At 40.2% G+C, this 23,024-nt stretch overlaps 1 protein-coding gene and 1 long non-coding RNA gene across 2 annotated transcripts in view; one reads left to right on the top strand and one right to left on the bottom strand.

Annotated features, from left to right (window-relative positions):
• The window catches only part of LOC127635279 (vesicular, overexpressed in cancer, prosurvival protein 1-like), a 106,023-nt gene that overhangs the window by 14,609 nt on the left and 68,390 nt on the right, over nt 1-23,024 (bottom strand). The window contains exons 3-4 of the mRNA XM_052115189.1: nt 7,848-7,925; nt 2,139-2,272 (exon numbers count right to left, since the gene is read on the bottom strand). Of these exons, the coding sequence (XP_051971149.1) occupies nt 2,139-2,272; nt 7,848-7,925 (212 nt within the window). The remainder of the gene's footprint in view (nt 1-2,138; nt 2,273-7,847; nt 7,926-23,024) is intronic.
• On the top strand, nt 16,532-17,357 carry LOC127635280 (uncharacterized). The gene is made up of 3 exons (XR_007969458.1): nt 16,532-16,594; nt 16,680-16,742; nt 17,174-17,357. It is a non-coding gene; the product is annotated as an uncharacterized LOC127635280 (long non-coding RNA).

Raw genomic sequence — 23,024 nt, 5'->3', positions numbered from 1 at the left:
CAGGTAAGCCCTTGCATTAATGCAGCCCTGGGTATACTGCAGTCTCGTAGCATTTTAACTATTTGTTTAGACTACAATTCAGCTCAAGAAAACACCTTCCCTGATCATGAGAAATGATTACACCAAGATGTAGATTTGAATGCAGGTGTGGAATTTATATAAATAAAATAGTCTACTTCTCTCTGACTGTTGCTGGTGTGCCAGTGATTACCCCTCCGTGTGCCAATGTTGCCACACGTGCTGACCCATGGTCTACTTTAAAAACACCTCAGAATATTACTTTCAAGATCCAAACTATACCCTTATTTTGCTGCCAATTTAAGCACTGATTGTTATAATAGAACGTGATGCACCAAACGTGTGAAAAAATAGCTAGCAATAAATGCAGCAGCTTACAAAATTGGTTGTCCAGAAATACTGTTTACTTCATCTGTTCAGAACAGCAGGATGCTGAAGGCCATATGTTGGCAACATATCTGCTCACACACAAGTGTGGCTCATTTGCAATTTTCTGCTTGTTTGGCACAGAGAGATGGTGAAATAAATCAAGTCTGTGGTGAGGTGCCAGCCTTGGCTTCTAGCAAGAGCACAGTAATAATAACTGTCTGTTTAAGACCCCAGTAGTGAGGAAGATTCTATAAGTTAATTTCAACCTTATCCGGCTGCTTAAAAACACCAATTGTGAATGTTTGCCATCTTTTGTAGCAGCAGCATAGATATAATGACTGAAACTGCTGGCCAGAAAGAGTATTGACATCGCTGAATGCAACAAATGCCTCCATTTCTACTGCCTACATGGACAGCTGCTTTCTAAAGCAGCAAATAGAGCCTAAATTGATTTGAAACTCTCCACGTGTGCAGCAGTTCCAGCAATGGTGAGTCACAAGTGCGACGCAAACATTTTGGGTTGTTTCTCATGGAAATGCCTTCAGTAGACTTGGAATATGATGGAGTCACATTGACTACTTTTATGACACTACTAAAGTTATGAATGTCCTAAAGTCAGCGAATGGGGCGTCCTTCAAAATTCATCATTTTGTGTTCCACACAAGAAAGAAAGTCATAGACCTACAGGTTTGGAATGACATCAGGGTCAGTTAATGATGACAAAATTTTAATTTTTGGGTAAACTATTTCTCTAAACATTTGCTACAATTAATATAATCAATTATAGCATATTTCCAGTGTTGAGGAAGCTACTTTAAAATTGTAGCTTCCTGATCTTTCATTTCAAGAATGGTTCCCCGAATTGGGCAGGGTGACAGCATTCTAAAGATGTCCAAAGATGTCAAGATGCTTGGTAGATTAGTTGTATATGGTAAGAAATGGGACAAATACATGACCTTTCTGGAAGGCACTTTGTGAGGGGCATGTGGAGAGAATAAACATAACTTAAACATGGTATTTGAAGTAAAACCATAGTTACCCCCAAATTAACCATGTTACCTGCAGTCATGGTTACTACAATATTACTAAAGTAAAACCATGGTTCATTTTTGTAAAGGTTAGACAAATAGGGTGACAACATGAACAAATTGAACATAAATGTATACTTAATATAAACTAATAAACTAGGAAAAAAAACTATTTCATATAACTGAACTGAAATATAGTGATAAACAGCAGCAATACACTAAATATTTGAATCATATATTTAGTAAATCATTTATCTGAAATAGTTCATTAGAATGAACTGTCCGAACGAACCGACTCACTATAATGAATCAGAGTTCCCAAAGCTAAATATAACAGAATTGTCTTTTTTTAACGGTATCATTTACATGAACTGTCCGAAAGAACTGTTTCACTTAAATGATTTGGCTGTCCCAGCGCTATATGAGAGAGAGGACGGTTTAGGTGAGCGCGTTTAATAACTCCCTCGGCTCTATTGCTGCGTTCAAAATACAATATGACAAAAGGAGCATTTTGTGACACTACATCGCTAGTTGTTGGAAATATTAAACATTACACTATTGTTAAAATAGCAGAACTACTCTCACGGTTCCGTGAAAAATGTGGTTAGTTTAGTAGCGTTGTTACTTTTAGTTAACTACTCCCCAACACTAATGTCTATGTGCATATATGCATTCAAGAGAACATAATGACATGTGGGAATTAAACGACAATGATACACTCACCAGGCGTGCCGACAGGCTGTCTGGTGAAGGACACGTTAAAAGCAGGCTCATCACTGAGCGGAGAAGGATACATCCGTCTGCGAAGGAAAAAGCCTGCACCGCAGCAAAAGAGCACTCCCATCATCAGCAACAGCCTATTGGAAAGAAGGAATAATCTAATAGACATATTCTTCTAGAATCACCACCAGTATCAACCAAAACTGAGAATCTTTTTGAATAAATTATCCAAATTAAATAAGCATGCCACACCACTATACAAACAGTGCCTGGTTAAACTGGTTTGGTGGTGGTTAGTGAATAAGAAGCAGGTTTTTGCAGTGAAATTCAGAGTGCAAAAGTGGAGCAACTGTTGAACTTCCCCCTTTGAGTGTAAATCAGTGTCATGCATAAGCACGATTGAGCACTACTGATCACACTTCTAGCTAAATCTAGACCCTCTTTTAAGTGTATACCCTATATAACCTCTTTTATGTGTCTTATGACTGACTGTTCAAAGACATCCAAGGTATGACTGATGGAAGGGAATTGGTTTAATGTGGCATCACTTGAAGTTTGCACACAGTTTCAATGGACACTGGGCACTGATTCAGAAGGGCAAACCAATGACCCCTGCTCTAAAGAGAGTGGTAGGTCTGAATAGCAATTTCGGAATGCTGATGTGAATAAAAGCTGATGGTGAAAGATGAAATGAGAAAATGAGGTTGATGCTATCCGAAATCTGTGTTGACACCTGAAGCCCATAAAAAGACCCAATATGCCTTTTCTGAGTGTTGCTGGCAAAGTCATTGGGCCATGAAGGTGCAGATTCATATTGAATATAAAAAGACAAAAAACTAACAAAAAAAGGCTCCATAGCTGCGTTGTTTTTGTTCTTAAAGGGACAGTTCCTTCCTGGTCTCAAAGAAAAACATTACCTACATTTCTGCTAAATTATTTTTACGTGACTCGTGGTACGTATCACAGCAATTTCCAGGTGAAACAAACACTAGAGGTGATGCAACAACAATAACTTTTCATTCCTTTCATAGAAAAAAATTGATTATTAGTTCATAAACATAATTTTCACTCTCTTATGTAACACAATGCTCTCTTTTGACATCTAAACACATTTACTATAGCGTATGACTTGTCAGGTGATACATTTTACATTCATGTATGCATTACAAAAACCAACTACATTTAAAAGCCTATTCAAGCCCGACTTAGAAGGTAGCTCAACTGATTGCAATGCAAATGACCACAGTACGACAGTACACAGTTCATGGGGGACGAGAACTGAAGTGTGAGTAATTGATGATAGAACTTTTGGAGTATTTTGGGGGGAACTACTGTATATCATTAACTACATATCTTAGACAACTATGTGTGTCATCAATGCACAATATATTTGTGACCTGACCTGGAAAAATAAGACTACTGGGTTAAGCTACATGTTGACTGATCTGTACCCTGAGAACAAAGGTCTCACTCTGGACCCTTTGAACCATGCCATTTGAGCCTCATTTGTGTCCCCATGACTTACGGTATAACTGATTCAATAAACTGGATTTGTAACATTTTTTTGATAGATTCAATTCTTAATATTTGCAATGCACAAGTTTTCCTTTCAAATCTTTTTTTTTTTTTTTTTTTTTGCATTGTTCTATCAGACGATTTGCATGTCCCTATAATTAATTGTAATGGGTTATTTAGAATTATATATACATATATATATTTTTTTTTTTTTTTTTTTTTTTAGCACTTTCTGAGAAAAGGCAGAATTTATCTGTGTCCCTGCAATCTTTTCAACCCTGTTATGCTGGGACATTTTTTTCCTTTTAAAAATAATGTTTTGATCTTTCTGAGGACTGCCATTCCACATTTTCTCTCTTTTTTTGACCATAAGGTTCAACCAGTTTTAAGTTTCTCCATCTTTTATACAAGCCTATGTTGTACAGTCTTTATCAATATTTAATATTTATGTTTACACTTATGTTGGCCCTGTCAAAGTCAAAAGATCTCTGTTATGGTGAGAAATGTTTTTTTATTTAAATTTTTTTTTTTTTTTTTTTGCTATTGGCACAAAACACAAGCATACTGGTTGAAAATCATGCACAGTAGTGTGGTGTGATAATATTTATTATCTTAGGCTGTCTCAGTTTCATGCTTGAAATGTCAAATATATTTTTAGTTTCAAGTATAATGTGACATAATTCAAGGCACACCAAAACTGACTGATAATATCAACATTTGTATACCAGTATATTCATTCTTACTGTGACAGGGTTGAAATATTGAAGGGTTTAGTTTGGGGTTAATACATAAAGGGATAGTTCACCCAAAAATGTAAATGCTCTAATGATTTACTCACCCTCATGCCATCCCAGATGTGTATTAATTTATTTCTTCTGCTGAACACAAATTAAGATATTTAGAAGAATATTTCAGCTCTGTAGGTTCATACAATGCAAGTGAATGTGTGCCAACATTTTTAAACTCAAAATCCACATAATGGGAGCATAAAGTAATCCATACGACTCCAGTGGTTAAGATGTGTTCAGACATAATATGATAGGTGTGGGTGAGCAACAGATCAATATTTAAGTCTTTTTTTGTCATAAATTCTCTCATCCTGCCCAATAAGGGGCAATATGCAAGAAGGATGTGAATTACCATAAACAGAAGATGGAGAATGAGAAAGTGAAAATAAAGTGGAAATTTACTGAACAGGGAGGATCATTTTTAGTTAAAAAAGGACTTAAATATTGAACTGTTTCTCACCCACACCTATCATATCGCTTCAGGAGATATATATTTAACCACCAGAGTTGTCTGGAGTACCCATGTGTGGATTTTGGAGCTTAAAAATGTTGACACCCCTTCACTTCACCTATATTGTATGGATCTAAAGAGCTGAGATATACTTCTAAAAATCTTCGATTTTGTTCAGCAATAGAAAGAAAGTCATACACATCTGGGATGGCATGAGGGTGAGTCACCACATCTACTGGATTAACTAGGGTTAGGGGTTCATAGTTTCATAATTGGCCATTAAAAATGCATATTTATTGACCGCAAATCTAAATATAATGGGGAATGCATCTCCCTATAGTACTCCCCAACACTGTGAAAGCAAATAGTTTACCATGCTATGAAAATCATAGTAACTTAGTAACCAAAATGTAGTAAACACTACATTTTGGTTACTAAGTTACTATAGACTTTCAAAAGTTGTTAAAATGTTAGAACAGTGACAATGACTACTCCTACAAATAGTTATGCTTTAATTCCTCTATTGCTGCCATGCTCCAATAATAATAATACATTTTTTTTAAAATTATTATTAATATTAAATTATATATACTTAATAATATAAAACATAAAAATAAATAATGCATTACATAATTATAGCTAGTTCCTGTACAATTTATATTTTTACAGTAATATACATTACCTCAGCTATCAATTACAGTAATCTGTAATTACTGTACACAGCAATGGCAGTACCTTACTGTAATAAGATTTCCACATTAACAAGCTAGCAACAGTGTTGTCAGTACGTTACTGTAAAAAAAAAAGCACAGTGGTGTCTAACAGTGCAGGATATTCTTAAAAAATCAACTGTTTGTGTTCCACGTACAAAATAAAGTCACATGGATTGGGAACCGTATTTATTTCATGGAACATAGAAAAAGACATGTCATGTAAAATGTCCCTGCTGCTCTTTTCCATACTAATAAGGTAGATGCTGGCCTAGAGCTGTCAAGCTACAAAAAGGCACCATAAAAGTAGTCCATACGACTTAAATAAAAAAAAAAAAATTCAATTTTTTACTCTTAGGATTTAGATGTAGATGCAGACTTCAGACTGGTGTTGTCCCTGAAGACATGACTGCCCAAACTCCACATGCCCTCAGTGGTCATTCAAGAGCTGTCTAGCTTTTATTGAGAAAAAATAAACTTTTGAGAATTTCAAACTTGTTATAAGTGCCTTTTGCATTAGTTTTACTAATAAATGTGTTCACTTTACTTGATGAAAGGCAGGAAATTGAAGTTTTTCTAGTCACCACAGCTTTAAATACTTTTTTTGCTTATTTCCTGCTAAGTCTTAAGTAAGATTAGTACACATTATTGTGTATATTAACTGAAATGGACATATTCAGCTAACTTGATATTTTTTACTTAACTTACCCAGGAATAGCATGTTCTCTATACTTTTAGCTGATTAGTAACTTGACTTAAATTTTACCTTTAGGTTTGCTTTGCAAAAATAAGGCAATTGGATTCCAATTTTTTTTTTAAAGTAAACTGAACATTAGAATTTACAGTGAATGTCAATGGCACTTACAGCAACCAATGTTTGGTAAGTTATTCTAATTATATGCTAACTACTAATTACATTTTCTACAGTGTAATTATATTACTGTACTAATTACTCTTTCTGAAATGTAATTGCATTACTTATTACTAATTACTTATAAATCATATAAAATTAAATATGCATGAATTGGCCAAATAATTTAAAGGTGGGGTATGTGATTTGCAAAACGGCCGGCAGATTTTGAAAATACACAACTCTAAGGTCCTACCTTCTCTCCTCCAACGCTGGCCCTGACTCCACCCATTCGAAAAACATGGACGCCAGCAATCATGCACGAGCCGAAAACTCAGATGCGCAGTGTTCTAGCAGTGTTCTAGACTCACTAGTCAAACAGTGCATTCACCTGTCAGACAATTTTTCAGAGCAAATTGTTGACACAGCAGGAGGAGGGGTTCGCATACCACTCTTGAAAGGTGTAGAGCTGATTTTCTCATAACTGTAAAAAAAAGAACATAGCCAGCCCTGGCGTCTGTACAGCGGCCTTCTATTCAAAACAGGATTCATAGAAATGTGGAACAACCCCACTAAGCTATAAAAGCTCTATTCTCCATACATAAATACAATCGCTTCCTGTTACTGGGTCACGAGCTTTGAGTATGCGCACTAACGGGACACGCCAGCCAGGGTGGTGGGGGAGGGGGGCATGGTACGACCGTTTGATTGACACATTTTCTGTCCAATGATTCTAGATGGTCTTGAAAATGATTGGCTGGAGTTTTTCGAGTCCTGCCCGTTCCACAGATGATTAAATTGCTTAATTTTCATTTCAGTGCTTCTAATTTACAGCCAGTAAGTGGGTTAGGAATAGGATTTCAAGTTATTTTGAAAAAATGGTCAAAAAAGAAAATCACATACCCCACCTTTAAGGGGGCTCCATTAAATTAGAAATCATACATTTTAACATTAGACGTTACATTTTTATTTTACATTCACTATTGTTTTATATAGAATTGTTTAATGTAATTACATCAGAAGTAACTAATTAAATTACTGAAAAATTAACAGTAATCCCTTACTTTAATATTTTCAATGAAAATTGTTTTAATTACATTAATTAAATACTTAATAATGCATTATACCCAACACTGATGGCAACTGGTACTTAAGGCTTGAGGGGGAAAAATATGATTTTTGAAGTTCAGCAGAAATTAAATGATTGAAAAAAACCAAAAACAAAACAACAACAACAACAACAAAAAACAATTATCTGAAAATATCTATCACAAATCGCACCATTTTGGTCAATGACCGAAAAGTAGGCTGCTTTGTAAAAACAAAACAAACAACAACAACAACAACAACAACAAAAACCCAGCAAAAATGAAAGGAGAAGAAAACCATAGTCTGTACCAGAAATACCACAGCCTCTGGATGGAGAGGGCTCGGACACAGCAGCGCGTCCCACAACAGTCCTCGTAAGAGCGACATCTGTGGAAAAACAAAATGAGAACAAGGTCAAGACTGAGAGATTGAAATATGCTATCACTTCGTTTTAATTACGAACAAAACATGTGCAAGGATCCCAGACCCTTCATGGAGAGCCGATATTATCTTGCATATTGAAAACATGTAAATGACTTGACAGATGGGGCAGCATGGATTTAGAATGCTTGAAATTTCCAGGGAAGGTGCCCCTCTCCTCTCTAGTAATTTGGCTCATAATCTTAATAATTATAGTATTTGACTAACTGGGCCCAGGTCAGGAAGCAGACAAACCGGTTAATCCAAACATCTGCTAGCTGCCTTGAGATGTCACACAGGTCACACAAACTACAACACATAGAGACTGTATTACCTAGATATCACATAGAGACTGTGTCTGTTCCCTGAACTACCAAACACAAAACCCTCACTAATTAATTTTGAAAAATTGTATTAAGGTCAAACTTGAACAAAACAAACAAACAAATGAAAGATAAACATCATATAAATGTAGGGCTACTAAACATTAGATCTCTTTCTACCAATATTTGCACTAATTGTTAATTAAATTATTACAGATCATGGTTTGGATGTGCTCTGTTTGACTGAAACCTGACTTAAACCGGATGAATATATTATTTTAAATGAATCTACTCGACCAGGTTATTGTTATATACATGAGCCTCATCTGAAGGGTCAAGGAGGAGGTGTTGCTACAATGTACAGTGACATTTGTGGTGTTAATCAGAAGACAGGATATAAATTTAAGTCTTTTGAACTAATAATGCTTAAATGTGACACCATCAGATATAAATAAAAAACACTGTCGTCTTTAACCCTTGCCACAGTGTATAGATCACCCGGGCCTTATTCTGATTTCCTTGGTGAATTTGCAAATTTTTGATCAGATCTTCTAGTTACTGTAGATAGAGCTTTAATTGTTGGTGACGTCAACATTCCCATAGATAATGAAAATGACACATTGGGATTATCATTTATTGATATTCTCAACTCTTTTGGAGTCAGACAAAATGTAACAGGACCGACTCATCACCATAATCATATGCTAGATTTAATTCTGTCATCTGGAGTTGATGTTGATAATATATAAATTCTGCCGCAGTGCAATGACATCTCGGATCATTCAGGTAGAACTATTATTTTGACCACTACAGATAGCTTCACTAATAATCTTCCAGATCTTTCTCAAACACTCAGTAAACCCCAATGCCTAGAAGAACTTGATGAAATAACAGAAAATATAAATACAGTCATCTCAAGCACTCTTGATAGTGTAGCTCTCCTTTGATTAAAGAAAATTAAAGAAAAAGCCCTGCACCATGGTACAATTATCACACTCATGCTCTCAAGAGAGAAGCTCGTAAAATGTAGTGCAAGTGGAAGAAACGTTTGGTTACGTATGTAACCTCCGTTCCCCGAGGGAGGGAACGCCACGTTGTGTCGGAGAAGCGACACTAGGGGTCTCTCTTGAGCGCCGATATTCACCTCTGACCTATTGAAAAGGGCCAATGGGAGTTGGCAGTCAGTATTTTCATACCCCGACCCGCATACGGGTACTTAAGCGGGGCAAATACGGAAGTTTAGTCAGGATTTTTCTGAGGAGCCGGAATGGTCCGGCCACAACAGTGGCTCGGTTCAGCGACATGGCGGAGGAAAGACACAACGTGTCGTTCCCTCCCTCGGGTAACGGAGGTTACATACGTAACCAAACGTTCCCCTTCTGTCGCACTCTCCACGTTGTGTCGGAGAAGCGACACTAGGGGACCCATTCCAATCTTGCCATGCGCTGAACCATGTACGTGAACCGCCGATACAGAGATGGGCAGGGATTTCATCCAGTGCTGCGCATCGTCTGTACCTGGCTGCACGTACCCTTCCCCAATGCCCCATAAGAACATCGGAATCCTTCTAGTTACCCTGAGAGGGGAACAAGGCGATGTTTGCCAACATGGGAACGGGCCAGCCTGGCTGGGCCTCTTTTCTCTCTATGTTTCTCGCATAGAGCAATCACGGCCGGGGCCCATACACGCATATAGGGAATATATGCGTGTAACCCAGACCCTTACCCAGACCCTGCGGAGACCACACCTGCCCTTTTTCTTGGGGAGGAAAAGTGGTAGACACGTCACATGGCCGTCTTAGGGCTCGTGTGGAAAGTATGGTGCGGTGGTAGATCCAGCCTCGAAAAGGGGGGAGTTGCTAGAGCACGGCAACCGGGGCAGCTGTAACTGCCTAAGGGAGACACGGGGGTCCGCTCGTAAGGGGACAGAACCATGGAAATACACACAGGGGGAGTCCGAGCAGGAGGCCTTACCTGTGGAGCACCTATACCGGTACAGGGTAGCCATCAGGGTACCCGCAGTGGCTTGGGTCGGCGAGTTCCTCCACTGAACCGTGGACCCGGAGGGCTGGGGAGGAATCGACCAGGGTCCCGACTCGGAGTGGAGCGCCCTGGGAAGAAGGCGCACTGCTTTACCTTGACGTCAGGAAAAGGGCGCTGGGCGCAAGCTACGGGCTCGGACCTGACAAAACACGAGACGCAACCGACTCAACGCTGAGGTTGTAAAACCTCGCGAAGGTGTTGGGTGTTGCCCAACCCGCGGCTCTACAGATGTCTGCTAGGGAGGTGCCCTTGGCCAGTGCCCACGAGGACGCAACACCCCTTGTTGAGTGAGGGCATGGCCTGGGTGTGATAAGCCAGTGTGATGGTGTCGACAACCCAGTGGGCGAGCCTCTGTTTGGAGATGGCATTCCCTTTCTGCCGTCCCCCAAAGCAGACAAAGAGCTGCTCAGAGCATCTGGTGCTTTGTGTGCGGTCCAGGTAAATGCGCAGGGCGCGCACTGGACATAGCAATGAAAGGGCTGGGTCTGCCTCCTCCCGGGGCAGCGCTTGCAGGTTCACTACCTGATCTCGGAAGGGTGTGGTAGGAACCTTGGGCACATAGCCCGGTCGCGGTCTTAGGATCACAGACGTATCTGGCAAGTGTAGAACTCCAGGCAAGTGTCGCTGACAGAGAACGCTTGCAGGTCCCCGACCCTCTTGATAGAGGCGAGCGCGATCAGCAGGGCCGTCTTAAGAGAGAGGGCCCTGAGTCCAATTGATTCAAGCGGCTCGAAGGGAGGTCTCTGGAGTCCTGCCAAGACTACCGAGAGATCCCAGGAGGGAACTAGGCCTGGCCGGGAGGGATTCAACCTCCAGGCGCCTCTCAGGAACCTGAGGATCAAGTCGTGCTTACCCAAAGACTTGCCGTCTACAGGATCGTTGTGGGTGGCAATGGCGGCAACATACACCTTGAGGGTGGACGGGACAGCCTCCTGTCCAGCCTCTCCTATAGGAACAGGAGCACTGACTTGATCGCGCATCTCTGCGGGTCTTCAGTTCGGGAAGAACACCAATCTGCGAACAAGCGCGCACTTTAGGGCGTAAAGGTGCCTGGCAGAGAGGGCTCTGGCTTGGTTGATTGTATTCACAACGGTCGCCGGTAAGCCGGCTAGCTCTTCCATATCCCGTCCAGGGACCAGACGTGGGGGTTCCAGGTCTGGGCGCGGGTGCCAGAGCGTGCCCCGTCCCTGAGAGAGGAGGTCCTTTCTCTGGGGAATTCGCCTGGGAGGAGCTGTCGCGAGAAACCTGAGTTCCGAGAACCAAGTCCGAGTGGGCCAGTAGGGAGCCACCAACGTGACTTGCTCCTTGTCCTCCCTGACCTTGCACAGCAACGGTGCAAGAAGGCTCACTGGGGGAAATGCGTACTTGCGCAGCCCCGAGGGCCAGCTGTGTGCCAGCACGTCTGTCCCGAGGGGAGCCTCTGTTAGGGCGTACCAGAGCGGGCAGTGGGAGGTTTCCTGGGAGGCAAACAGGTCTACCTGGGACTTACCAAACCGTTCCCAAATCAGCTGGACCGACTGGGGTGAAGCCTCCACTCCCCGCCGGGCAGGCGTTGTCGTGATAGCGCGTCCGCTATGACGTTGAGCAAACTGAATAGATGGTACGCAACTGCCCTATCGACCTGGGGAATCGGCCCGTATCCGTGGCGCTCTCCGCCGTCGAGGGTGGTGAGAGTGGAGCGGGTGGCACCTAGACGGGCAGAGAGTGGGGCTCTCCACGTAGACGTCAGCTCGTCATGCACCTCCGGGAAAAAACGGGACCAGGGGGATGCGAGGCCGCAAACGGCGCGCTGCCCCCAGGAACCAGTCATCTAACCGTGAAGGCTGTGGGGAGGATGGAGGGTTCCAATCCAACCCCATGCTCACGGCGGCCCGGGAAAGCATGTCAGACATCTGAGCGTCGGCCTCAGCCTGGGCCTGCTGGCCCGAAGGCGGCAGTCCAGGGGAGTCCTCGGCATCAGACATCACACTCTCCGATGCAGCGGCGAGCTCATCTGCTTCGGGCTCAGGAGGATAGACAGCCGGGCCGTGAGGCGAGCCGCTATCGCCGCGAGCATGGACGGGGACCAGCGAGCGTGTCGGGGAACGGGAGGTTCGCGGGGGGCTACCCGGCGAAACTGCACCCGTTGCCGCCCCCAAATCGCCCCCAGCGCCAACCGCATCGTCCTCAATCCCGTGGGAAGGAGGAGCAATGCGGGGTGCAGCTGGGGTGGCTTGCTTTCTGTTGAAAGCAAGCCGCGACCGCAACGTGGTCATGGTCATGTTCTCGCAGTGAGAACATGAACCATCCACAAACGCCGTCTCTGTGTGATCGCGGCCCAAACACACGAGACAGCGCCTGTGGCCGTCTGAAGCGGAGAGCACTCTACTGCATCCAGGAACAACACAGGGGCGGAAGGGCATCTTGAAAAAGACGCGTTCTGAAAAGAACGTTCAACGCCGCTGTGTTTTGCTCTTTTAGAGAAATTACTCTTTTAATAGGAATTTACTCTTTTAATACACAGTGTGTGTGTGTGTCTGCGCTGTCGAAGCACTCAGGGGCAACAATGCACGCCGTGCAATGTAAAGGAGAAAGCTGCTGTTGTGCGCCGTCAAGATCCTACATGCATGCAGATCGTCAGAGGAAACAGGAACGTTTTAATGTGGTGTGTAACTCGCAGCAAACTGCAGACAGACCATCGGCTCCGAAGAAATTTTCTGACCAAACTTCCGTATTTGCCCCACTTAAGTACCCGTATGCGGGGCGGGGTATGCAAATACTGACTGCCAACTCCCATTGGCCCTTTTCAATAGGTCAGAGGTGAATATCGGCACTCAAGAGAGACCCCTAGTGTCGCTACTCCGACACAACGTGGAGAGAGCGACAGAAGGGGAAACTAAATTAGAGGTATTTCACAGTGCATGGAAGGATAGTGTCTGTAGCTACAGACAGGCACTAAAAGCTGCCAGGTCAGCATATTTTAGTGAACTCATAGAAAATAACCACAACAATCCTAGGAGTTTATTCAGTACTGTGGCTAAATTGGTTTGGAATAAAGCCTCAACAGAACCAGATATTCTGTCGCAGCACAATAGTAATGACTTAATGAATTTCTTTACTGATAAAATTGAAATAATCAGAAATAAAATTTAAATCATGCAATCATCTGTCATAACACATAAGAAGACAGTGTCTCATAATTTTCCATATGTGCAACTTCAATCCATAGTCATAGGTCATGAAGAGCTAACAAAACTTATTGAAACATCAAAAGCCACAACATGTTTGTTAGATCCAATACCAACTAAGCTCTTAAAAGAGGTATTCCCTGTAATCTCAGGGAATCGATTTAAAATCTTCAGTTTATGTTGAAAACACTAGAAAATGTAGCATCCTCCCAAATATGATCATTTCTACAGAGAAATAGAATATATTAACCATTTCAGTCATGATTTAGGCCTCAACAAAGTACATTGACTGCACTTATCAGAGTTACAAATGACTTGCTCTTATCATCTGATCACGGCTGCATTTCTCTTCTAGTGCTTTTAGATCTTAGTGCTGCATTCGACATGATTGATCACAACATACTCTTGAATAGGCTAGAGAATTATGTTGGCATTTGTGGAATTGTATTAGCATGCTTTACATCCTATTTAGCAGACCTCTACCACTTTGTCAAAGTAAAAGAGGAATTTTCAAACTAAAAAAATATTAAGTATGGAGTGCCACAGGGATCAGTTTTAGGGCTTCTGCTTTTCTCTTTGTATATGCTTCCCCTGGGAGCTATTATCAGGAATCGTGGAATAAGTTTCCACTGTTATGCTGAAGATAGCCAACTTTATATTTCTTCAAAACCTGATGAGATTTCACAATTCTCCAAATTAGCAGAGTATATCAATGAAATAAAAGATTGGATGCCCAGAAATTTCCTTCTACTCAATTCCGACTAAACGGAGTTCTATTGTTGAACTATTGTTGGACCAAAAACCTCTAAAAATAAGCCGCTAAAATATTATTTGACTCTTGATGGATGTACTGTTACATCATCTTCTACAGCGAAGAACTTTTGTTGTTATCTTTGATACCAATCTGTCCTTTGAAAATCAAATCACCAATGTTTGTAAAACAACATTCTTCCACTTAAAAAATAATGCTAAATTACGACACATGGTCTCCGTTGCTAATGCCAAAAAACTAATTCATGCATTCTTGACCTCAAGACTAGATTATTGTAATACATTACTGGGAGGATGTCCAGCAAGATCCATGAATAAACTTCAATTGGTTCAAAAGAGTGCTGACGAGAACCAAGAAATATTATCACATTAGCCCCATTTTATCATCGTTACATTGACTACCTGTTAAATTTCGTATTAATTTTAAATTCTGTTAAATATGTACAAAGCTTTGAATGGTCTAGCTCCGCAGTCCTTAAGTGACCTTTTACCATGCTATATTCCATCACGTTCATTACGATCGCAAAATTCTGGACTGTTAATAATCCCAAAAATATAAAAATCCACAAAAGGTGGTAGATTCTTCTGATATTTGGCTCCTAAACTATGGAATAGTCTCCCTAACACTGTTCGAGAAGCAGACCCACTCACTCAGTTTAAGTCTAGACTAAACACTATTTAAAAAGACTATTTAGCCAGGCACACACCTAATTTATCCTTGAACTCACAATTAGGCTGCTTTTGTTAGGTCTGCCAGAACCAGAAACAGTGATCATGATCTATAAATCTGATATAAATTGATATGCTAATATTCTTCTTCTCCATAAACCAACATCTTATGGAGTTTTGTGTTCCTTGCAACAGTCGCCTTCGGCTTGCTCACCGGGTTATAAATACAATTAATATAAAATTACTTATTTTTAAACACAATTCACAATTGTATTTGATCAAACTACACAATTATGACTCTTAAGACATTATAGATATTACAGTTTTATCTTCTGTTAATTCCTGATCTTCTGTAAAGCTGCTTTGAAATTATGTGTGTTGTGAAAGGCGCTATACAAATAAAAATTACTTGACTTAGAATGAAAATAAATCCACCGAACTGCTGATCCACTGAATACTCGAAATACACATTACGAAATGAAAGATAAAAAAAATGTATCTCTTGCTGATATGTCCTTGTTGGACTTGGAATCATTAAATGATGATGAAATCATTAGTAGAACGATTCTCTTTCCAACAGGGCTGGTCTCATTCCACGATGATTGCAGAATGTTCATGTATACACTTTGTGCAACCAGCTAATAGGCATTAAAAAAATTACTAAACAATTAGGATCAACCATAAGAATTGACTGCTTTTTTGGAGGACTCTTAAAAGCATGTTGTGTCTTGGGCCAGAAACCAAGGACATTGCTGCTTTCACAGATGTTTATATTTAGAACAAATTTCCAGCAATCAATTTTTAAAAATTTCCAAGTGCATTCTTACTGAGTGCCAAAGCTATTTACGCAACATTTTAAAGTAAGCCAATACGGCACCTTCTTTTCCATTATTTCTATTTCTGTAGTCAGGTCAATAAAGTGAATCAAATTGTTCTATTTATGATTGCTCCATCTAGAGTAGACATTTTCTTTTGTTCTTTCTAGCATTGGCCACTAAAAAAAGGGTCTAAAGGCAAATCCCACTGCTCGAGCCATCTGATATTTCTAAGGTAAAACTCTATTTCACACAATGGATTTTCAGAAGAAACAACATGTTGGAATTGCACTTCTCTGCCATGCATTATTTATTTAAGGACATGTAACTGATTGCATGCTGATATTACCTGGTTTAAGGGAACTGATGAAACATGCCAAAAAGCATTCATTATTCAGCTTTTCTCAATTAAGCTATCCACATATTGCATTGTATATCTGATCAGGAGAAATAACAAGCCTAGCACTGGCAAAGGTTGCACTAAAACGTGAATGAGATGCAGGAACTGCAGCATATATTGAGGTTGCAGTGGCTTATCTAGATCTCTCTTATTAGAATGGGCTATTGAGGTCTTGAAAAAGATCACAGAGCATATTTATTTCCCTCACAGAGCAAAATGGACACAGTGCTGGTGTAACCCAGGTTAAAATATTAAATTAAATGTTTGTATATTGGTTTGGCTGTCCTTGTCCCTTTAATATATCTGCGCGTGAGTATGTGCCCTGCGACCGCACGTAACTCCAGTCACGTGATTGTGCTTAGCCAATCGCGCTTTGGAGCACGAGTGTTTAATCGGGCCGCGGCGTCTTCCTCATTCAGAGGTGTGGGGAAGCCGATCGACAGCTGTGGGTAGGTTTGTGTTTTACAAACTATTCACTCTTGTGCTCTATTCATGCTTTTAAGTTAAGCATATCGTTGTAATATCACTTTTTAGAACAACTTACTGGCTGTAGGGAAGCCGTCGCTGCCATCAGGGTATGTTTGTATAGAGGAACTGGTGAGTAATCTGAATGAATGAACTACATGCTAATATGTTAAGTCATTAAGAACGTTAGCATTGATATTGGCTGTTCTAAACAAATGGTTTTGATTCATTTTATGCTGTTGTGAAGTCTGCCAATTTCTTTTGGTTTACAGATTACAGATAGATTTGTTTGCACTAGGTGTGTTTACATGCAGTACTGTTTGATTATTTATTTGAATTTTGTGTGGGTAATGCAACTTTAATATTTCACGTTTGATTGTATTAATTTAATATTGCATTTAATGTTTATTATTTGTATGTTGTACTTTTTTTATTGATTATTTTGTAATGATTTAGATTTGGGTATACCTGGACACCACCTGAGTGTGGAATTAGCTAAAGTTTAATGCAAACCTAGTTCCAACTCAGCTTTATTATTTACTGGCCCTGTTGTTGCACTATAGGCCAGGTTCTCTCTCTCTGTTTGGAGATGAATGATGGCGAGCTGAATTACTACGGCTGGGAGCCTACCATCTGCGCAGCATCCACTGAATAGCCGCTCTACTGGTCTGGTAGGAAGGTTGTCTGTAGCTTGCCCCCACACACTTCTCCATAGACCAGCGCTTCAGTCCCACATGCACATTCTTCCCTTTGACGAACATTAACATATGGACTTATTAACATAAACTCTCATAAAACCCTTGTGGGTTGTCACGTTGGTCTTGAAGAAACCAAACATCGCTGGGACAGTTATTTTTGTTTTTGGTTTTTGTGTATGGCATTTGTTGTAATTTTCATTATCATACTTTACTTGAACAATAACCACAAAGTGCACTTAACTATAACCAGTTCAACTGTAGTCTGTCAATATTTTGGGTTTTTTCTATTTTTTTGTCCTTTATTATTTTTGTCGTAAATATTTTGTTTAATCACTTATCAATATATGGTACCTGCACCAAGTTTAACATTTATGTTTCTGTGTTGTTACTGACCACCAGCTCCTGTAGTCAAATTTAGACTTCTGTGACCTAATTAGCCTATACTGTTTATTTCTATAGCTACCTATTTAATTCATTATAGTTAATATTAATGAAGTATTATTATTGGTTAGCAAGGCCCAAATACCCGTTACATATTGGCGAGCCAGCCAGGAGCCGGTTTGTACAGTAATTAACATTTTTAACAACAGAAACAGTGCATTCAGACTCACCAGTCCGCTTTGGTTTCTGTGATGGAAGTTTTTGGAAATCTCGGGATAAAAATTCCTAATGCCGTCTTAGTGGATGGGCCGGTTGAAGAGAGTTCCTCTGAAGTTATAGATTTTCTTGATCAATACGGCGATATTAATTATGATAACATTATTGATGATAGCGAATCCGAATTTCATCATATGCTCGTTGTTGAATTCGCGTCGGGAGCATCAGTAGCAAAACTGTCGTCACTATTGCCATATACATTTATTTCTGATGAAAATAATGAATTCCATATTAAGAATTTATCCCAAATTTACACTTCAAAGTTGGGGGGTTCAAAAACTGACACCTATCTATCTGACCTGAAAGAAATTGCTAAAATGTCTGGAAAAGATTATTCGATGGTTCTTGGTGTAAGGTATGGCGGAGGATCAGTGGCCTTAACAGATTCACGAACAAACAAGAACTTACTGTTAAAAACTCCCCTAATTACTGAAATAGCGCCAACCAGTCTCCACCAGCACAATAAATGTATTGACAAAGAGACAATGAACTATTGACAGAGAACCGCATGTGACATCCGCATGCTCACCAAGTGCTTATCGTGTGGACAGGAAGGGGGAAACTTTTGAACATAAAAATGTGTGTCTTTCTTATAAAGCCTAAAAGGGCTTAGTTTTAATGAAATATGTTGTAATCCCTCTGTGCTATGTATTTTGGTGTAGATCAAATTTAGTAGAATTGTTTAGTAGTGTAGGAGAACTCATTATATCTAATAAGAGGCTTTATATTTAATAAGCCTGAGTGTAACAATGTTAAACCCACTTTTAAAGGTACCAAATATACCTTTCTTGGTATCAAATTAAACCTTACGATTTGTCCGAGCTGAATTCGAATATACGATCTCTGTAGAATGATATTACGCGATGTTTTACTATCTTTTGAGTCATTCAGCCCAAAATCTCTTACGGTCATAAACATGCAAATGAGCCTTGACAAAGGAATCATTCTCCTGTCCCAATGGAAGGAGAATTTTACGACCTCCAAAGGAATGTTCAGAGAAGTGCTGACCCTCACTTCATTCTCTTACTGAGAAAGAGAAATGAACCCTGTTAATCCTATATATATATTCTATATATCCATGTGATAAATATTGACATGTATCTAATGTGCCATCTCACATTTTCCCTTAAATGTGCTTGATCTATGTTTTCTTGCAAACTAATGGGTTAATGTTTCAGACTTTGCATACTATGGTCAACCGAAATCATATGTGTGGCATATTTGGTCTCTATAACTTGGTATTTTGAAGATCGAAATGACTGTGTACATGATATGTCGATAACAACAACATATTAGTATTACAAGTATATTTCCTAATTTCTTTCTTGCTCATGCAATGAGAAATGTGAGAACAAAGAGCAATAAACCAAATTCCCGCCTGGAACCCAAACCCTTCTCATTGGTCGAGCCAATGAGAGGTGGGACATGTTTTATAAGGTTATAAATGCTCTTAGCTCTCGCCTCTTAGCCCTCTCTCTTATCTTCGCTCTCTTAGCCCTCGCTCTTAGCCCTCTCTCTTAGCTCTTATCTCTTGCTTTCTGGTTCTCTGAGCCTTGTGCTCTCTCACTCTCTCGCTGAATGATGCCAAACTAGAAGGCCCCAAGGACTCCCAAGCGTGTGCCAGGCTACGGCCTTGACTTTCCATTCACCAAGATCCTCTGACTCTCACTGGTTCTCTCTCATCAAGACAACATCATCAAAGATCAACTGGAGCCTCAACAAATTGCATCAGGACAGTTTAATTCAAATGGGACATGCAAGTATCAAACTTAGTCTCATTATTTGATACATTAAGTATCCTTAACCCCTTTCTAAAAAGGGCGTGTCAGAACTAATATGATGGTTTGCTCAGGCTGTTGATCTGCTGAACTTCAAACAATGCTATAACTTCTTGCCTTCCTGTATTCTGCTTCAGCCCTCTTTCCCTTGGTAAACTGTATGAATGTATGTATATGTATGTTAGAGTAGTTTAAATGTTTAGTCTAGTTAATAAAGTCTTGTTCATGTCACATGTAAAGTTGTCTGTGTCTCAAGCTCATATCTAAAGTCACTAATCATAGATTTTGACTACTTGCTCTTAATACTTAGTAAGAAAGACATTTCCCTTGCCCCGAAATGTACATTTCTATTAATTAATTAATTAATAACCAAAATTGAGTGTTCACGGGATGAACCGAGTATTTGGTTGTAATGTTAATGTAGCTACATCAAGTTAACCCGATTAACTGATCCAAATATTCATAATCGATTATAACAAGTTATGATTGATTATTAATATTTCATAGAGCTGATTCGCTACCTAATGGTGGAAGAATATAGAGCTGATTCGCTACATAATGGTGGAGAATGCGGGCATGATTAAACAAAGGTTATGAGCTTGAACCACTGTCAACCTAAAAGTGTGCATTGAATAATTCCGGTCAGAATAGGACATGACATGCGAAACGGCATTTGCTTCACTAGTTGCTGGCTTGTTTGGATGCGGATAAAGTGATGGCTTGAATTGACATCTCTACTGTAATTGAAAGAGTCTTAACACATTTAAGCATATTTTCAAAAGGTATCAGTGTACGAGTAATATGATTTTAGCGAAGAAACCCTAATTTCAGTATTAAAGTGTAAGTCTGTTTTGATGAAGGAATCTCAGCTCAGCGGCATGTAAACTGTACCAGAATTGATTGCTTAACCTGTTTCTGATGAAGAAATCTCAGTACAGTGTTATATAAATGTAGATTTGGGCGATGCTCCCCTTTTCACAGTATAAAGGCCTTACAAATTATAGTTAGATTGATGTCCTTCATCTAAACTTTATCTGTGCATCTAAAAGGCTTAGCTTCCTGGTGATCAAAACTGTGTTTCACTCACTGAAACTCTGAAGTGCATTGGTTCCCATGACAACGACTTGTCACAGGAAGTGCTCACTCCAGATAGCACATGTGTTTCCTTCCGACGCCATTTTGTAAACAAACCAGCCTAGGTGGCTAAGCTAACCCAACTTAGCAGCCCCTTAGCTTAGGCTAAGCTAACTAATAGCTTCAACAGTTAGCTGCTAGCATAATTTACATGAAGCCTTTATCTACAGCTTGTGTGCATGCAGAGTGAAGTGATCTAAACCATTTTCCTTTAACCCCATTTCTGGTTTCTGAATTCTCACTTTCTCTTTCCTTAACTTTAATTCTTCTCATCTAACTTCACCTGCACCTTTCAGGTGCATCCCTTACTGAACGCTGTTCAGCTAAATTTGCAGTTACTTTGTTAATTAAATCTAAAAACTTAATTACATGTAAACTGTTTAGATAGAGAATAATTTTTATAGTTATTGGGAACTTTCAATGGCACGTTGACTAAACTTTATAGAGGGACAAACACATTGTGTGGTCTTGAACACGCAACAGCTGTGACCAACTATAGAATGATGTCCAAAGCAAATCTAATTGTTAATCATCAGTGCTATTGATTATTCCCAATACAAGGTTATTCTGCTATTTTAATCACTTCTTCAAGTCTTTTTATTATTTTTACTAATAATAGAAGTCAGCTATTCATTTTCCCATTTAACCCTCTTGGTCTAGTGTAGTTTATTTCCCCATAAAACTGCAAAAGTAACTAGACATACTTTTCTTCTCGATTTTGTGTTTATTTGCAACAAGTTGCTTAAATTTTATGAGCCAGCTACACTAGTAATCTAGACGATTTCTATGGCATAATTTTGAGCACCACTAATAGACACAATCTAATAGGAAAGCTCTTTTCTTCCTCTTTCTTTCTCTTCTTCATGTGTTCAAAGATCAAGCCTGTTGTATGCTATCAGTAAGTGCTGATAAATAATTTGACCCAAAGAAACATCTTAAGTCATTTATTAAATCTAGGCTTACGCTCTTTTAGCAAAGCCACTCAGATCCACACAAATCTGAGCACCCTGCTATTTGCAGCTAAGATAGTAATAATCAGGAACACATTTCAATTGTTAACCACACCTAGCAAAACCTAGCTGTACATTATACACCTTGCTGTCTCACTTTGCCTTTAGCTCCAAATTCTGTTTGATCTTGCATTAGTCTCTTGCCCTTACTCTCACCAGAAGTGTGCCAAAATGTTGCAGATGCTTAGCCTAACTGCCCAGATGGCAGGCCAAAAGGACTGGCTAGGTGTTTTGAGGAACACCCTTTTATCCATGGCTGCTGACGACCTTCAGCAACAGAACAAAAAGCAACTGGAAAACGAGGGAAAAGAACTAATGACAGACGACTCAAACCAGAGGTATGAGCACAAATATCTGACTGAGGTTATCGTCCTGGCCCACAACCTCACAGGTTTGAAACAGGAGGTAAACAACCTCCAACGCCAGATCACTGAGTCCCAAACGGAGCTGACACATGCTAAAAGCCGCATAGACCAGCTAGAGATGGAGGCTCAGGACAGACACAAGGACCCTGGCAGAAGGGAGTCACAGGAGGTAATCCACAGACTTCAAACGGCTCTGACAGCTGCTAAACAACAAGAGCAGTTGGAAAAGACAGCCAGAGAGCACCTGGAAAAGGTACTCTTTCACAAAGATTCACTGTTAAAAACAGCAAATTCTGAACTCTTGGACAAAGATGCCAGAATCATGGCCTGTGAAGGTCAACTGAATGTGTCCAGAGCTGGAGTTAAAGTGCTGACTCAGCAGCTGGACAACACCAAAGATGAACTTGACATGGTCCAACGAGAACTGAGACACTCTTACCTGCTGCAAAAGGAACCACAGCAGGAGAGACATCTCACTCCCCCACTTGCAATCAGCAGAGAAACCTCCCCAGCCAAGCACAGATTTACAAAGGGGAGACAAACCCCTATGCTTAACACGTCATCGGACAGTTTCCTTAAAGCTTCTGCAGCCGCGGAAGGAAAAGGATTGATTCAGACGAATCTTGAAACGACACGTGTAGCGACACTCAAAGACCTCAACCGAATGGCCAGACATATCCCTGCATTTACACCAGAGCTTGCAGGAGACCACGACGTCCACGCTTACCTGCGAGACATTGACTTTCACCTGCAGTCTTTGATGAGTGTGAAC

This window comes from Xyrauchen texanus, chromosome 42 (assembly GCF_025860055.1).
Source record: "Xyrauchen texanus isolate HMW12.3.18 chromosome 42, RBS_HiC_50CHRs, whole genome shotgun sequence".
In the NCBI taxonomy this organism is placed as follows: Eukaryota; Metazoa; Chordata; class Actinopteri; order Cypriniformes; family Catostomidae; genus Xyrauchen; species Xyrauchen texanus.
Note: the sequence above shows the minus strand (reverse complement) of the source record. Positions and strands in the feature narration are given on the sequence as shown.